Source organism: Petaurus breviceps, unplaced genomic scaffold (assembly GCF_028583685.1).
Source record: "Petaurus breviceps papuanus isolate PSGF00001 unplaced genomic scaffold, PetGlider_PUasm1.0 90692, whole genome shotgun sequence".
Classification (NCBI taxonomy): domain Eukaryota; kingdom Metazoa; phylum Chordata; class Mammalia; order Diprotodontia; family Petauridae; genus Petaurus; species Petaurus breviceps.
This window is the reverse complement of record NW_027187313.1, coordinates 1,763,917-1,781,370: the sequence shown is the minus strand read 5'-3', so window position 1 is coordinate 1,781,370 and position 17,454 is coordinate 1,763,917. Positions and strand designations below refer to the sequence as shown.

Sequence of the window (17,454 nt, the reverse complement as noted above, 5' to 3'; positions counted from 1 at the left end):
AGTGCCTGGGTCTTATTGATGCTTTTTGTCATCAGGTTGGCAATAAAGCTGCTTGCTAAGCATATAAGGCTTCATTTAACGTGGTTTTTTTTTGTTAACACCTCTACATTCAGTTTGTCTTTTTAATTGTGGTAGCAGGTAAATATTAGGTGATGAATTTAGATAAGCCACTGACAAAGCCATTATATTTCTAATAATAATCATATCTTAAAAATCATGTTTATTCATCCTAATTAAAGTAGGTTCCTTTTTGCACCGGGATAGGTAATTGTAGAAATAAATGAAAGAGCCAGTTCATAATACCACTATAAAAGAACAAATGTTAATTCTTAGTGTTAAATTTTATATTCATTTGATGGTGTCTGAATTATTCTCCATGCATGTGGCTTCAAATTCATAGCTCTAGCAAAAATTTTCTAGTGATTATCAGATTTTAAGTCACTTTGAAGACACCTAAATTATGATACTAGATTAGCTAACAAGCTCAAATTTACATTGGTTTTTGAAGGACTTCTGTATTTCAGTGTGATATCTTTGGAGAAATGTGTGCTCAACCTGATTACATAGAGGAAGTTTTTCTTTTCAAATATAAAAATTTAGATTAATTGAAAAGAATAATTTTGTTTTTTTCCATTATTTATTATTAATGTTGTTGCTATTGTTGTTGTCGTCGTCGTCTTGAGACTTATGGAAAGGAAGTCAGAGTTTTTTGTTTGTATTCACTTCTTGAACAGCATGCAGCTATAATGGAATTTACTTGTGCATTATAATATTAAATTATCATTTTGATTTATGGCTAGACCAGGTTTTTTGATCTATATTATTACTGCTTCTATTACTTGTTTCACGTATTTTAAAATTAAGTATGTTGTTTGAGTTTTTGCTGTGGGTTTTTTTTTGTAGTTTTTGTTTTGGTTTGGTTTTGCAGTTTTTACTTAGATGATTCTGACAAAAAGAATCCTTATCTTTCTTAGCAGTACAGAAAAATTCTAATGAGGATATATATACATATGTATATGTATGTGTATATATATATATATAGATAGTAATGTAATAATATAGCATCTTTAAAAGAAAAATTCCTTTAATTAAATCCTTACTCAAATTATTATATTATTTTAAGCCTGTAAATGTGTTCTGATATATACAAAAGTTCTTTATTTTGAACCATCTGTTGGATTTAAATAATTTTTGTCTAGTTGCTAGTCCTTTTTCTTCTGAGTTCTAAGAAATGAGTAAAACAATTTAAAAATTAAGAATAATAATGTTTCATTTGAATATTACCTACCTTGATGACTGCCTAGACGAAAACTCTTACATGTTCCTTTTTCTTTCTTTTACATAATTATAGTTCTGCAGAGTCAGAAGATTTGGCTGTACATCTATATCCAGGAGCAGTTACTATTCAAGGTGTTCTCAGGAGGAAAACTGTTTTAAAAGAAGGCAAAAAACCTACGGTAAGACTTCATCATATTATATTTATCTTAAGTATGAAACTACATTTGTTTCGGGCCTAAAATAATGTGATAATGAACCTAGGGAAAATCAACCAATATTATTTGGAGGTAACCTGGCTGCTGCATGTATGCCTTGGTATAGAATATATCTGTGTTGCCAGAAAGTTCAATGTAAGTAAAAGCATATTTTAAATTCATTACACCTCATTATTTAAAGGAAACCTGTTTTCTATCCTATTATGAAACAAAGAATCACCCTCTGAATTCACTAAATACAGGATTTTCGTCTATGTGGTTTGATTAAAGCCTTTTTCTCTCATTGTTATACACTGTTTTCTCAAAAATCCTTATGTACAGAATTCTGAACATAAGGACGTCTTGCAGATTTTCCTTTCTGTGAAAAAGACCAATTTCATTTGAGAGACCTAAAAGATTTTTTAAAATCTCTTTTGTGGACTTATATTCAAAATAATTTACATTAGGTGAGCTAAACACACTGCTCCTAGAATTCACTTCTGAAAATCAGCATGTGCTTTCTAAATAGAGAGAAGAAGCCCTGATATTTTGCTACTTCAGCTATCCAGTGGTTCATCTTGTGTCCTCTAATCTATGAGAAATATACTCAGTAGAATCTAATTTAATATGAAGATAGCATGTGTTTAGTGCTTCTCTTGAATACTAGGTTTTTAGAGGAATTCTGCTCTTAATAATAGCTATGAAGGAAAATTGTTGCCCTTTTTTAAATTTGTTAAAGCACATAAAACATAATGCAGTAGAAAGGTCACTGAACTGGTAGTCAGTAAACTTGGATGCCAATCTTTGTGTTACTACTTCTAAGCTAGCTATGTGATATTAGACAGACCACAGCTTTTCAGGGTCTTAGTTTCCTCATCTATAAAATGAGGGTGTTTAACTAAATAATCTGCAGTACTACTTCCTACTTTGAAATTCTAGATTGTATAAACTAATGTGCAGTGTAAAGCCTTTTACTATGACCATGTACTTTCAGAAGCTATAAGTTTGCTGTGCTCTTAAAAAGTAAGGATATTTTGTTTTGTTTCTAAGTGATATAATCTCCTTCCTTGCCTTACTGAAAAGAATTAGCAAATACTATTATCCTTGGCCATCTAAATAATTATTTTGTAGGTTTAAAGCTGTAAAAGACTGTCATCTTATTATCTAGTCCAACTCCTTTTACAGAGGAGTACACTGAGGTGCTGATAGGTTAAGTCTCTTGCCAAGGGCACACAGATAGTAAGTGACTGAGCCAAGATTTAAACTCAAGTTTTCTAACTCCAAATCCAGCCCTCTTTGAACTGCTGACATATAGCAAAAAGTATAATGATTCCCAACCTTATTCTGATTATATCTCTAAAAAAGTCACCATTTCCAAAAAAATTTTAAAGCATAGCTACTTGTCAAAATGAAAGATAGATAATAATTAAGTTTCCTTCATGAAGTAAGGAAATATTTCAACAAAAGTCAGTGGTATATACTGATTCTGGTAAACAAGGAGAATTATATTTAGCAAAATGTAAGTACCCTGAAATTTTTAAAATTTCAGTTAGAAAAAGAATGATGTTTTAAATTGTAAAGAAGCAAAAATATAGCAATTTCAGAGTTGTTAGGGGCCCTGAATAGCCATTTAGCTATGAATTGGTGGAAGTCAAGATTTCAGCAGGTAGAGATTTGGACAGAGGGGAGGTGGTAAAATATTTGCACAAAGGCAGTGAGTTGGAATGAGTTAAGAAGAGATTGAATGGAAAAAGCAGGTAATACAATTGGTCTGTAATAAAGGACAACATGAAGGGGAGTAATGTACCATAAAATCAGTTGTATGAGGGTCTGTTACAAAACTACAGCTATTTCTTAATCCATTGCATTTCTCTTGTTCTCTTTCCTGTCAGAAAAAATTAAATCTAATTGATTGCCTTTGTGCTCAGTTCTGGTGACCAGCATCTGCTCCTGTAACAGCACTTTTTTTTTCTTTTTGAGCTTTACTTTCATTGTGTTTATTAATCTTTTAAGTGCTTCCGATCTTTTAGGAAATAGGGCACAAATCTTAAAGAAGTCTACTTTAGAATACCAGAAAAAAGGTTTTTCTCCTATCATAGAACTACACAGGCAGCCCTTATTATCTGAGAGTAAATTTATTACAATTGATTGGAGCATTTATGTGTTTTAGTCTATTGACTTGGTTCTTTGCTCTTTTCAGGTAGCGTCTTGGACAAAATATTGGGCAGCTTTGTGTGGGACGCAACTTTTTTACTATGCTGCCAAGTCTCTGAAGGCTACAGAGAGAAAGCATGTAAGTCTGGGGTGGGGGGGGGTGGGGTATGTATATGTGTGTATGTTCTATTCCCTTCCCCCCCCCCATTCACCTGATCATAATGCTGAATTATATAATTTCCTAATATCTATTTGAAGGGTTTCTAACATGACTTATTGTTTTGATTTCAGAAGTTCTGACATGTTTTTCTCCTTAGTACTTTCTCCGAATTTCTCCTTTGTACTCACTTTGCACGCTCGAGAGAGAGAGTGTGTGTGTGTGTGTGTGTGTGTTCCATTCCACCTGAAATATATCTCCTCCCACAGTTATAATCTCCTGAGGGCAAAGGATGGATTTTATTTCTTCTTTGTATTCCCAATACTTAGCATAATATTTATTCTCTCTGCCTCTCTCTCTCTCTTCCTGTATGCCCTATAGTATTAGAGCTGGAAGGAACCTTAGGTTTATAGAAGAGTGCGCAATTTATTGATGAGGATATTAAGGCCCAGAGAAGTTATGGCATGTCCATTGTTACATAGCTAGTTAGTGAATATCAGAGACTAGGCTTGGTTCTTTGATCTTAATTTTCTCATATTGAAAGCAGGCAAAAAGCATTTGTCACCTGCTTACTTATGTGCCAGGCACTGTACCTAATACAAGCACAAAGAAAGACAGGCCTTACCCTCCAGTAGCTTATATTCTGATGGGAGAAGATAACACATAAAAGGGAACTGAAAAGTGGGGAAGAGGGTGTGGAAGCAAAGTCTAGCAAGTCGGAAACAGAGTCAGGTGAAAATGGAGTCTAGCCAGTCCAGGCTGTCACCAGAATGGAGAAATAAAATGGAAGGAACTCACCGCTGAGGGAAGGAGACCCATGGGGCAAAGGAGATGTTCCAGGATGGGAAGGCAGTTGAGTAATGGTGATACAGAATCAGAAGCATAGCCAGAAAGGGAACAAAACAGCAGAAAAAATTTCAATAAGTATTGATCTACTTCTGCCCTTAATTTACTGTATGACCTTGGAAGAGGCACTTAATACTCATGTCTTTCATTCACTTCTTCTCCATCCATACTATTTTGCTTGGTAATCCCATCAGTTTCAATAAATTCAATTATTACCTCTAGGCTCATAGTTCTTAGATCAACTTAGCCTCCTAACCTTTTTCCTGACCTCCTGTCTAGCATCACCAGCTCCCCACTGGAAATCTTGAACTGGTGGTCTTTATAGATGCCAGTTCAACAGGTCCAAAACTGAACTCATTATCTAATGCCTACCCCAAAACCTTCCCTATTTCCTATTACAGTGAAGGCTGCCATCATTTTGCCAGTCATCCAGGCCTAGGAGTGTTATCAAGGCAAAGGATGCATATGCACAGCAGAATAACTTTTGGGGCATAGTTCCAAATTGTTTTCCAGAATTCCTGGATTATTTCCTAATTCCATCAGTGGGTGTAAAGTAGAACCACAAGTTGACTCCTATTGTGAATTTCTGTATCTCTTGAACAATTTTGCTTCTCAATGTATCAATATATTTTTTAGATTTAATCATTCCCTCATTGAGAATTAGTATTCTAGGTCCACTGGGAATTTTAAAAGGATTCCCAAAACATTGTGAAGGGTGGGCATTTTATAGTGGGTTAAAAATATCCAGACCTGACAGGCTCACCTGCATTCTTCTGATAGCTTTGTATGGCCTTGGAAAAAAAAATTAGTGTCATCAATAAAAATGCACCTTTTTTCCAGTTTTCAGAAATCCAGTCTTTATTGCCCATGACAGTTTTCGTGCCTATGATTTTGTGAGAATAGTTAGCAGGACTTGTTAATTAGTGGTAACAGAAATCTTTAATTTCTTACTCAGGAAGCCAGCTTCACACTGTGGAGGAATCAGGAACAGCTCCACTAGACTCTATTTCCTTCTTAGAATCTTTGCTTTTTTTTCCTGAAGCTTACCCTGTTTTGTCATAACAATTTGTCAGTCCTCGGCATTGTTTTTTTTTTTCTAGCACTCTTTCCTTTCATGCTACTGCTCCTGTTTCACTGTGGGCTTGAAACACTTATCTTCCCTCAAGCTTCCCTAACCAACAAAATGTGCTTTTTAAGAGCCATAAAACTTTTGCCCATTCCCTTATAGTAATATTCATTATTTAAGAGTAGAGAATTAAGAATATAACAGAAAAGAGCAATGAAACTTGACTTGAAACTACATTAAACCCAGAACTCACTCGTTTGGGGAAGAGGGGGACGAAATAAGCATTTATGTAGCACCTACTGTATGTCAGGCACTATGCTAAGCGCTTCTGAAAAAAACAAGTATCAGATTATTTGGTCCTCACGACAGTCCTGGGAGCTAAGTGCTATTGTTATCCTCATTTTACGGTTGGATAGACTGAGGCAGGCAGGTCAGATAACCTGCCCAGGGATCACACAGCTACTAAGTGTCAGCAATCAGATTTGAACTCGTCTTTCTAGTTCCAGGCCCCCCGTGCTCTGTCCAGTGCACCACCAGCTGGCAAGTAACTAAAGGTGGGAAACCTGCTCAGCAGAGTTCTATCTGGTGAAGATCAGTCATTTTGATTCATCCTAGTGTTACTAGAAGCACATATGAATGACCATTTGGTCACAAATTAAACCAGATCAAAATGATTACTTCTTCAGGGTGACGGGAGTAGGCCCCAGCATTGAGCCTTAAATGGAGCCAAGCTATCCAAAGGTAGTGTGAGAAGGAAAAAGATCGTTTGGGGCATAGAGTCAGTAGAATGTGCGGAATGGGGAACGAGACACTACAGCACCTTATCAAGATCCTTGCAGCAGTTTTTTATTGGCCCTTGTCTTTCTTCTTAAAGACATTTACTGCCTTACTCAGTCTTCCTCTCTATGCCATTCCCTAGAGATGGACTTCATTCTATACTCTGTTAACTCCTCAGAGTTCATGAAGCTCCTTAATGCCGAGGACCATACCTGTCTGTTTCTGAATTAGAATGAACACACAGATCATGAGAGTATGTAAGGAAGGATGGTGAGAAATTGTGGAATGAACCTCTGAGGAAGTGGGCTTGCTGAATAATGGAGGAGGTGTATATAGTAAGGAGCAAGCAGCATGCTTACTCCTACGCCTGTGTCTCAGCTGTAAGAGGTGCCTCCAGGCCTGGAGAACGTGGCCAGGAATTCAGTTGCCTTCCCAGGGAACTAGATTTCTGATCACAAAAACATGAAAGGAAGGAGCTTGCACTCCCCTGAGGAAGGAGAGGATGCAGTGTATTCACAGTGCATTAATAGCTAGGGAGATGAGAAAAGATTCCACTTAAGTGCTTGTACATGAGCTTAGCCTGAAAAGGAAGCCAGAGACTCTGAGTGACAGGTGAAGAAGGGGAGCATTCTGGGCATGAGGCACATCTTATGTGAAGGCCCAGAAGCAGGAGATGGAATGGGGACTTCTGAGAATGATTAGGATATCAGTTTGGCTGAATATCAAGTTCTAGGAGGAGCCTGTAAAATATACCGTGAAGGTTGGCGTGAGTCAGATACTTCAAATGCCAGGCTGAGCAGTTTATGTTTTATCTCAGCAGCAGTATTACAGAGCTACTGAAGATCTTTAAGTGACCATGAAATGACCATCAAGTAATACTTGGAACTTTGTCAGTCATTGATACTTTGAATGTTACTTTCTACAATGTCTCAGAAAAGTGGTCTTCAGCCTTTAAAGGTTGCAGGGATTAGTGTAGGGAAATGTATTTTAATTGGATCCTTTATAAGTGCTCATCTTAAAAGTTAACAATATAGTCAAGAAAATCCACCTCTATCCTCATAAGCAAATTATTTTTTTTTTTTGCTTCTTGTATCTGAATGTCAAATTTTGTATTCAACTCTGGTTTTTTTATTTTATTTCATTGCTTTTTGGAGGGCAGTTGGGATTAAGTGATGTGCCCAGGGTCACACGGCTAGTTTTTTTGTGTTAAGTGTCTGAGGCCAGATCTGAACCCAGGTCCTCCTGACTCCAGGGCCAGTGTTCTATTCACTGCGCCACCTAGCCATCCCTCAGCCATGTTTTTTTTTTTCATCAAGAATGCTTGAAAGCCCTCTCTTCCGCTGAATGACCATATTTTCCCCTGAAACATGATACTCAGTTTTGTTGGGTAGGTTATTCTTGGTTTTAATCCTAGCAACTTTGCCCTCCAGAATATCATATTCCAAGCCCTTCAGTCCCTCAGTGTAAAAGCTGCCAGATCCTGTGTTATCCTGATACTCTCTCCTTGATCTGGGAATTCTGGAACTTGGCTATAATATTCCTAGGAGTTTTCTTTTTGGGATCTTTTTCAGGAGGTGATCAGTGGATTCTTTCAACCTCTATTTTGCCCCTCTGGTTCTAAAACATCAGGGCAGTTTTCCTTGAGAATTTCTTGGAGGATGATTTCTAGGTTCTTTCTTTGATCCTGGCTTTCAGGTAGTCCAATAATTTTTAAATTATCTCTCCTGGATCTGTTTTCCAGGTCAGTGGTTTTTCCCATGAGATATTTCACATTGCCTTCTATTCTTTCATTTGTTTGGATCTGTTTAACAGCATCTTGATTTCTCATAAAGTCATTAGCTTCCATTTGCTCCACTTTAATTCTGAAGGAATGATTCTCCTCAATGAGCTTTTGAGATTCTTTTTCCATCTGGCAAATTCAGCTTTTTAAGGCATTCTTCTTCTCATTGCTTTTTTGAGCCTCTTTTGCCATTTGAGTTAGTCTGTTTTTTAAGGTGTTATTTTCCTCAGTCAGGCTGTTGACTCTCATTTCATAATTTTCTTGCATTGTTCTCATTTCTCTTCCCAATTTTTCCTCCACTTCTCTTATCTGCTTCTTAAGGTCCTCTATGGCCTGTAACCAGCTCTTATTTTTCTTTTAAGCTTTTGGTCCAGGAGTTCTGACTTCACTGTCTTCCTCCTGTTCCATGCTTTTATCCTTTTTGTCCCCAAAATAAGAGTCTAATGTTGGAATCTTCTGTTTGCTTTGCTTCCTTTGCCTGGTCATGTCACCACTCAGTCACTTGACCCCTGGGCTTTTTGCCACAGTAGGACTCTGCCACCAGACAGGGGAGCTTCATTCCAAATGCTGGGGTTTTCTCAGCTGCTGGAGGTATTAGTTGGGTGCCCTCTCTGAGGCCTCCACACGCTCTGGCAACCTGGTCACATACACCAAGATCTCCACCCTAGACTGCAATCCAAATCCAAGCAGGTTAAAGCAAGAGCGATTACCCCTCAGACTGGTCGCTTGGTCCCCCTACACTCTTCAGGCCAGGAGCTGAAGCTGCCACGTGGGGGTGGCTGCCCCGCAGCCCTCAGAGGCTTCTCGCCCCAGGGGCAAAAGCTGATGCACTCCCAACTACTGGGCCCCAAAGTCCACACTACACTGACCTCTCACTTTGTCCTTAACGTCTGTATGTTGATAATTCTGGACCTCCACAGCTGCTGGTGATCTGAAGTCCCTCCAGCCAGTGGTTGGTCAGGCCTACCCTGGAGCTAAAAATCTCTGTGTGGGGCTGGGCGAGGCTCCCAGAGCGCTGCGCTAGCCGATTCCTGCCGGGCCATTGTCAGCGGGAGGTTAGCTTCTTTGTGTCATTTTGTGGGTTCTTTAGCTCCAAAGTTTGTTCAGAGCCCCCTTTTACATGAATTGGAGGTGGTGGGAGCTGGAGCTGTGCAGAGGTCCTGTTTCTACTCCGCCATCTTGACTTCCCAAACAAATTATTTTCTACCGAAAGGAGTAATTCAAGGCACTGGTTGATAAGAAACATTTGGTTAGTTGAGGCTCTGATCTTACAAGTAATATGTATTTCCAAGTTTTGGGGAAATTAGGTGGTCACAATACTTACACTAAGGAAGAATTTATTTTATTAGCCTGTTAATCTATAACACCATATGTTTTTAGACTGAACAGCACCTTTTTATTTAAGTATGTGTACAAGCTAGACATTTAGAATATATATAGGCTCTTGTGGCACAACCCCAGGTGGCCCCAAAGTTAAACATACTTGTCACTTGGTGTACATACTGTGTGTCCTCAGACTAGTTAAATAAATCTTGCTGTTAGAATATTTTCACTTTTAAATAGTGTTCTGCAAGATTTTTAGCCCAAATCTTACATTTTCCATTACTGTACATTTCAATAATTTTTATAGTACTAATTGAAATATAATCTCAAGTTAAAATAATATTTGAACTAAAATTCTGCAAACTCACAGTAAAATTACTAGCTTTAGATCTAGGAATCCTACAAAAATTGATTTAAACAGCTTTAGAAGACATCTTAATTAGACAATTCTAATCATTTAACATAATTTTTACTTCAGTATTTTTCCCTTTTTGCCCCCATGATTAATGCAGTTGAATGGTTTCTAAAAATGTTCATTTTACTTGGGTGTTGAAAAACTAAACCTATGTCCTCACTAGCAAGCATAGACACGTAATTTTCAATTCTGGTTCTATTTGCTCTTACCTAAAGAGCATTGCTTCATTGTATATGGAAATTAAGGAATCTGCAAATATCTGTCCTTGTTTTCTTATTTGGGGCCAGGTGACAACATTCTCTTCATGTGTGAATCACAAAATCTGCTATCTTGAAAAGATGGTAATTTAACAATAAAATGCTTTTTAAATTTTCAATTGGAAAGAAGTCATAATAAAGAAGTTGTAAGATTCACCAAATGTATCAGAAATCACTTATCAGACGTGTTTTGCATTGCATTACACAAGAGCTACATGCAAGACTGTGATAGTTTGTACTTCTTAAAAGTTTAGAAATTAAAGTCTAAAAGATTACCAAGGAAATTAGATTATCAAGACATTACCCTAAAGAAAGAAACAGCATGTTTCAGAGAGTTCTCTTGGTTTAAATTTCTTGACTGAATAATGAATTCCAGCAGTCAGGCTTTTAGAACCAGGTAGGAGAAAAAAATCAGGAAATTGTGCTAAAGTCCTTTGAAAAGGCATAAGCCATCAAACCAGCAAGTCGGAAATTGTACAAGTTCTTATTCTTAGACTTTATTACCTTAAACCTACCTCATTTCTGTTTTCCATTTCTGTAGTACCTTTATGTTACTAATGTTTGGGTCATTTTTTTTCCTTCATATAGCAGTCTTCAAATAAGACATTAGTCAAATTTGGTCTCCTTTCAAAAGATAAATGTAAATTGTCCAAAAATAGAGGATGCCCTATTGTAGCCTAAATATTTATAAGATGTAATTTGTATTTGATTTATTAGAAAGGATTAATATGTGATCATTCTTACTATCACAAGGCTCTTCACATTAAGTATGATCTAAATCCCTTTTAAGTTATGTCAAGTTCTATCCCCTCTGGAAAAGAGAAAAGTAAAAATATGTAAGAACTATTTTCTCTAGATCTGTATTCTGTCACTCTAAAAGCCAGGTCTTTAAGTTTACTTTTTTCCTTTCCCAACTACTGTGAAGAAGTTTTGGAGACTATAGCAAATTTCTTTGAATTTAGTGCTCTGTGGACTACAAAATTTATAGAATTCTAAAGCTGTTATGATTCTGAATTGAAAGTAGAATATAGAAGTATCACATAAGCTTTGCCAATGGTTATTATATCAGCAGGAATTTATTTCTTACCTGGATTTTAGGGAATTTTATGAACTTACTGATATTGGTATTGTTGGCTCTTGTGTAGGTAGAGGAAGCAAATGTTTCCTGAGGGTAATATGAGAAATACCAACAGGTCCATCTTCTCAAAGTACCTCAGTTGGTCTGCCACAAGGCCTAAAAGTTCCCACAATCATAGTAATTTCTTTGAGTTAAGGCATGATTTTCAGATGTGAAAATGAAATGTTTCCTTAGAAAGGTATCACGCTAACCCATTGACACTGTTTAAGTATATTTGCACAATTGTCTAGCAGGAATAGAATACATAAAAGGCAAGTTCTGATAGAGCCAGGGCCCCCACCCCAGGGTATGAGTGATCAACCAATAGAAAGATAGACATTCCACCCTCCCTGTTATATAGCACGTTTTATAGTTTATCTCCAGCTTTTCCGCATCTACACTTATCCCCAACACTCCCCTTCAGATAGCTACTTTGCAAGCTCTCAAATTGGAAATCAGGTGCAATTAGGAAATGCTTCCCACCAGGCTCCAGCCTACAGATCACCTGGCAGCTTGAGCAGGAACCTCTTAGGGGCTGGGGGCTAGTGATTGTCAAGAGCCCCATCTCCCTGTTGTCATTTAGAGGGGGACAGATTGAGTTGCATGAATGGGGGCAAATTGTTGTCAGCTTCAGCTCCTCATTCTCACTCACCCCACATTTACGTTTCCAAGTGAGAGGGCAGTGTAGGATAGCACGGCACAGGGCAAATCATTTCAGTTCTCCCTTCATATAGTCCATATTTTTCTCTCCTCTCTCCACACAGAGAGTCCAGTTCATGCCCTCTTAAACTCTCATCTGTTTTATTGAATTAACATCCTTATTGATCTTCTTGCTTCATCTCTTCCCACTCTAGTCCACATTTCATGTATTGGCCAAATTGATTTCCCTAAAATTCAGGTCTGACTGTCACTCATTCTCTTACTTAGTAAAAGGAAGGAAAGAAGCAAGTATTTATTAAGTGCCTATGATGAGGTGCCAGATGTTGTGCTAACTTCTTTACAAATATCACATTTTATTCTCATAACAACCCAGGGAGTTAAGTGCTGCTATTCTTCCCATTTTACAGATGAGGAAACCAAGGCAGATAGGTTAAGTGACTTATCCAGGATCACAGAGCTAGGAAATATCTGAGGCAAGATTTGAACCCAAGCCCTCATGATTCAAATTCTGGCCTACTGTCTGCTGCAGCTTTCTAGCTGCCTCTGTGTAATGTCCAGTGAAACCTTAATACCTCTAGAAAATTGTATTTCTACTTTTCTACCCTTTTTGAATTTCTCTTTTTTTTTGCATAAATTCTATAATATGCATAATCATTAGTATAGTAGTGTATGTATGTGATTTATACATGTTGGGGGTATGTGCTCAGTTTTTTTTTTTTAGAACAAAAGATACATTATCTCATTTTTAATTAATGTTCCTTATTTTATCTTTTAGTTTAAATCTACATCAAATAAGAATGTATCTGTGGTAGGATGGATGGTGATGATGGCTGATGACCCTGAACACCCAGATCTGTTCTTGCTGACAGACTCTGAGAAAGGTAATTGAATCCAGGGTCCTTCTTATTTAACTTTCCCCTCTCACTCCATCCTGGTAGACATATCCTTAATTGCTCTGCTCTGCTCTGCCCTGTGCCATGCTGTCCTACCCTGCCCTCTCACTTGGTGACTTCCTCAGCTTCCAGAGGCATAATTATCTCCCTCCCAGCTCTCTGTATCCAACCAGCATCTCTTTCCTGAGCTCTGGTCCTGCATCTCCAACTGCTTTTTAGACATTTTAAACTGAATGTTCCATTGATATTTTAAACTTAAAACTCACTATCTCTTCCTCAAAACTCACCTTTCTTCCAAACATATCTCTTTCTGTCAAGGATGCCATAATCTGCTTCAAGTACCAGGCTCACAGCCTTAGTGCCATCCTGTCTCCTTAGGTTCCTTACTGTCTTTCAATGCACACATCTATTCAGTTGTCAGATCTTGTCCTTTCTACCTCCAGAACCCAGCTCTCTCTTTCTCTCTCCTAATGGAACTTTCACAGTAGCTAGAACCTCCAGCACCCCTAATGTGACCTATTGTATAACTTTCTAATTGGTCACTCAGCCTCCACTCTCTCCCTATTCTAGTTTGTCCTCCATTCAGCTGTCAAAGTAATTACACATAAGATAAGCACAGATCTGACCGTGTCCCTCCCCTACTCAATAAACTACAGTGGCTCCTTATTACCTCTGAGAGCATATAGAAACTTCTCTCTTTGGCTCTTGAGGCCCTTCAGAACCTGACCCCAGTCTTTTATAAACCACCACTCCCCTGCGTACCCTCTACAGTGTGGCTTTCTTGCTGCTCTTCCATTTCTCACCTCTGTACCTTTGCTTCCCCTTCACCTCTGTCTCTGAGAATCCTTCAAGGTTCCCTTAAAGACTCCTTTCACAGGAAGCTTTTCCTAATCCCCTCAGTTTCCAATGCCCTCCCCCATTGCATTCCCTTACTTATTCGTACATACCTTTACTTGTACTTGTTGTCTCCTCACCCAGGCTCCTTGAAGAAAGGGACTCTGACCTTTGTCTTTGTATGTCCCCTTTCCTGGCTCTTAGTAAAGACTTAACCAATGCTCATCAGTTGCTTGCTCATTTGAGGGTTAATCATTTTGGCCTACTTTGGGGAAAACATACCATGACAGAAATAAACATTGGTGGTAAACCGACTTTTGATATTGGCAGTATGTACACTTTTTATTTACCTCTGCCTAATCATTTTTCACTTGGCTTTTTTGTTTTTTCTTGTAAAAATAGGAAACTCATACAAGTTTCAAGCTGGTAATAGAATGAATGCAATGCTATGGTTTAAACATTTGAGTGCAGCCTGCCAAAGCAACAGACAACAGGTGAGTTGATAGCTTCTTTAGAGTATCATTAGAGTACTGTTTAACTTGAGAATTGTATTTAGAAGTGATTGAGAGAAAATAAGAGGCCTTCTCCTGAATAGGAAGTGAACAAAATGGCATTGTTTTCAGGTCTTTTCCTGCACTGGCAGTAGAATAAACTCTCTTAAAAGGTTTTTCCATCTACAATTTCTATAATTTTGAAACTGCTAAGAAAGGGACTGTGTGCTCTCAGCAAGGAACTTACTTTTGGCAGTTAGCTTTGACTCCACATATTTAAGAATCATCTATCATTTTCATTTGAAAGCTAAACACTTCTGGCAGCTGAACCTATCCAGTGACGCTAAAGAGACACTTGATCTATAGAATTGGCTCAAACAAAAAAATCAAGCATTTTGTAGAGCTTGTTGAAAACTTTTTAATACATAATCAGGCAGTATGATTGGACATACTTTTTTTATTTGTCTTTTTGGAGGGGGTAAAGGCAGGGCAATTGGGGTTAAGTGACTTGCCCAAGATCACACTAAGTGTCTGAGGTCACATTTGAATTCAGGTCCTCCTAACTCCAGGGCTGGTACTCTATTCACTGTGCCACCTAGCTGTCCCAGACATACTTTTTTATATCAAAGAACAGAAAATTAATGAATGAAAAGAGTTTGTTTTGATCCATTTTCATTTAAACTGATTCAGGTTGCTTCCCTTAAAGAACACCGATAGCTGTTGACACCAAAGCATAGTTTGAATTTTATTTAGAAACAACTGTAGCACTGATGTAATTTTTAATTGTGACCTTCAGATACTGAGATTGTAGGATCCCTTAAGTGTTGAGTTTTCATGTTCAGGAAATTGAACTGTTGTTAATACTGAGTCATAGTAGGGCCCAAAATGATAAAGCAAACATAACATAAACATCTTGCCTTCTCTCAACATCTTATAAGAAACCCTTAGAGTTCTATATAACGTTGGGGAAAAATCCATTGACCTAGAAGTTTGGTACTTGAAAAACAATATTTATATTTTTAGGAATACCTCTGCATGTCCTTTCAGAGAAAAAGTATATGGTGGTGGGGAGGCTATGAACCTAAGATTTTACTCAGAATAGAAATCCCATCCACAGCAACTCCTCTGCGGCATAGTCTCTAATAGTTGCCTAGGGTACTAACACATTACAGAGCTAGAATGTGTGAAAGGCAGGTCATCTTGAACCTTGATCTTCCTATCTCCAGAGCTTGAATAATCTAGGACAGTCCTAAGAGGGGCTAATTGCACTGTCGGGCACCATTTTTAGCAGTCTTTCTTTTAGAGAGAGACTTAAGTGTTAAATAAACCATAAACCTATAATGAGTTCAAAAAGCATAAAATGTAGGGATATAGTGCAGAGTAGTTGGTACTCAGCAGTAAAATGAAATGAAGGGGTTAAGTCTCATTTGTTTTGTTTCATGACTCAAAGACTGGCTAGTTTCGCATAGCAGTTCGACACAAGAATCACCCAAGAGTATCACCCAGAGGAGTCAGAGAGTTTAGGGTCTTGCTTCAAGGAGCTTTGGGTGTCAAAAACAATTTTGCTGTCACGTGCAAGAGAGTGTGCTAAGTGTGATTGTGCTGGCATCATGGTGTCTGTATATTTGTATAAAAAGGACTACTTAGTCTCTGTTCCAGACTCAGAAGTGAAAGGACTGGAAAAAATGCACTCCTGCCCTCCCTCCACGTTATCAGGGAGAAAGAATACGTGTCTTGTAAGAGTATAATAGAAGGAAGGCGGCTTCAAAGAGAGAGGAGAAGACTAGGATGTGAAGAGACAAAGGGAATTGTCACCTGGGCCAGCAAACGGGAATTAAAGGATGGAGCATGGAGAAGAGAGGGCAGAAGAAAGCTCTTCTTTCTCTGTGCCCCGTTCTTTCTTAGAATGCAGCTCTGAAACTTTTTCTTTAGAAGGAGGAGCTGGACCATCTCTGGGTGAAGGGACTTCTGATGTTCCAAGGAAGGATGGCGATGATAATGTCATTGTTGCTGTTGTTTGTCCTTCGTTCTAAGAAAGGACCGATAACATCAGGACGGTGATGTCTTGACTTGCAAGTGAATTGGATTTAAATGAGGGAGAGCTGTGCAAAGTCATCAGTCTCACTCTCTCCTCCAGAGTCATCTGAGTCTAGAAGCAAGGCATTGGTCAGGACAACAGGTGACGGCCCCTCACTTATGTCAGCAGATTAAAGCACTTCTCCCAAGGTGAACAGTTTGTCGCTAACTTGTAGGGAAAGTTGAGCCAACACAGTTGGCAACAATGGAGCAAAACAGGAGTGGGCAACTTTCAGAGGTTTGGTGTACAGCACTGCATTTGCTCATTTGGGTCAGAACACTGGAAAACATCAAAATTGGTTTGACAAAAAATGATGGAGAAATTCAGAAACTGTGGAATAAAAAAACAAGAACTCCACAGGGTTTACCATCAAGATAGCTAGTTTGTCTGTCTCACTCTAAGAAGGCAGGATTTAACTCCTTCAAAAATGAAGTACAAGCAAAGCTTAGAGAAATATAAGATTCTTAGCTCAGTAAGAAGAGAGAGAAAATTCAGTTTTACACTGCTAATGATAATAAAGAATACTTTTATGATGCCCTGAAGACTATTTATGGGCCAAAGACCTATGGTGCATCTCAGCTACTCAGCACTGATGGAGCCACTTTGATTAGTGATAAGAACGTGATGCTGGAGAGATGAGCAGAACATTTCCATAGCATTCTCAACACAGTCATCGTCAGTGTGTAAGCCATTGACTCTATACCTCAAGTTGAAGTTAGCCCCTCTCTAGCCAAACTTCCAACTGAAGAAGAGGTTTTGAATGCCTTTAGGCTCTTCTCCCATGCCAAAGCACCTGGTGCTGATTCTACTCCACCAGAGATTCACAGGGCAGGGGGGTCCTACTGCTCATATAAAAGCTCAGTGAAATCTCCTGATCTGTGTGGCAAGAGGAGGCTATTCCTCAGTAGCTTAAGGCTGCCTGAATTTTCCTTCTCTGTAAAAGTAAAGGAAATAGATTTTTCTGGGACAGTCAGGGAAGGGGGGCAACAGGGAGATGGGTTTTTTCCTTTTTCCTTGCTAGCAAGATTCTTTCCAGAGCCCTCCCTAATAGGCTGGTCCTTCACCTGGAAGTTAGTCATCTACCTGAGAGCCAGTGTGGCTTCAGAAAAGGCCGAGGAATGGTCAGTAATGGTGT

At 38.4% G+C, this 17,454-nt stretch overlaps 1 protein-coding gene across 5 annotated transcripts in view; it reads left to right on the top strand.

Moving 5' to 3' along the window:
• Positions 1–17,454, top strand: part of RALGPS2 (Ral GEF with PH domain and SH3 binding motif 2) — a 257,390-nt gene that overhangs the window by 204,469 nt on the left and 35,467 nt on the right. For all 5 annotated transcript variants that reach the window (XM_069065478.1, XM_069065477.1, XM_069065480.1 and 2 more), the window contains 4 exons: positions 1,352–1,457; positions 3,673–3,765; positions 12,800–12,905; positions 14,154–14,245. In XM_069065478.1, the coding sequence (XP_068921579.1) occupies positions 1,352–1,457; positions 3,673–3,765; positions 12,800–12,905; positions 14,154–14,245 (397 nt within the window). The remainder of the gene's footprint in view (positions 1–1,351; positions 1,458–3,672; positions 3,766–12,799; positions 12,906–14,153; positions 14,246–17,454) is intronic.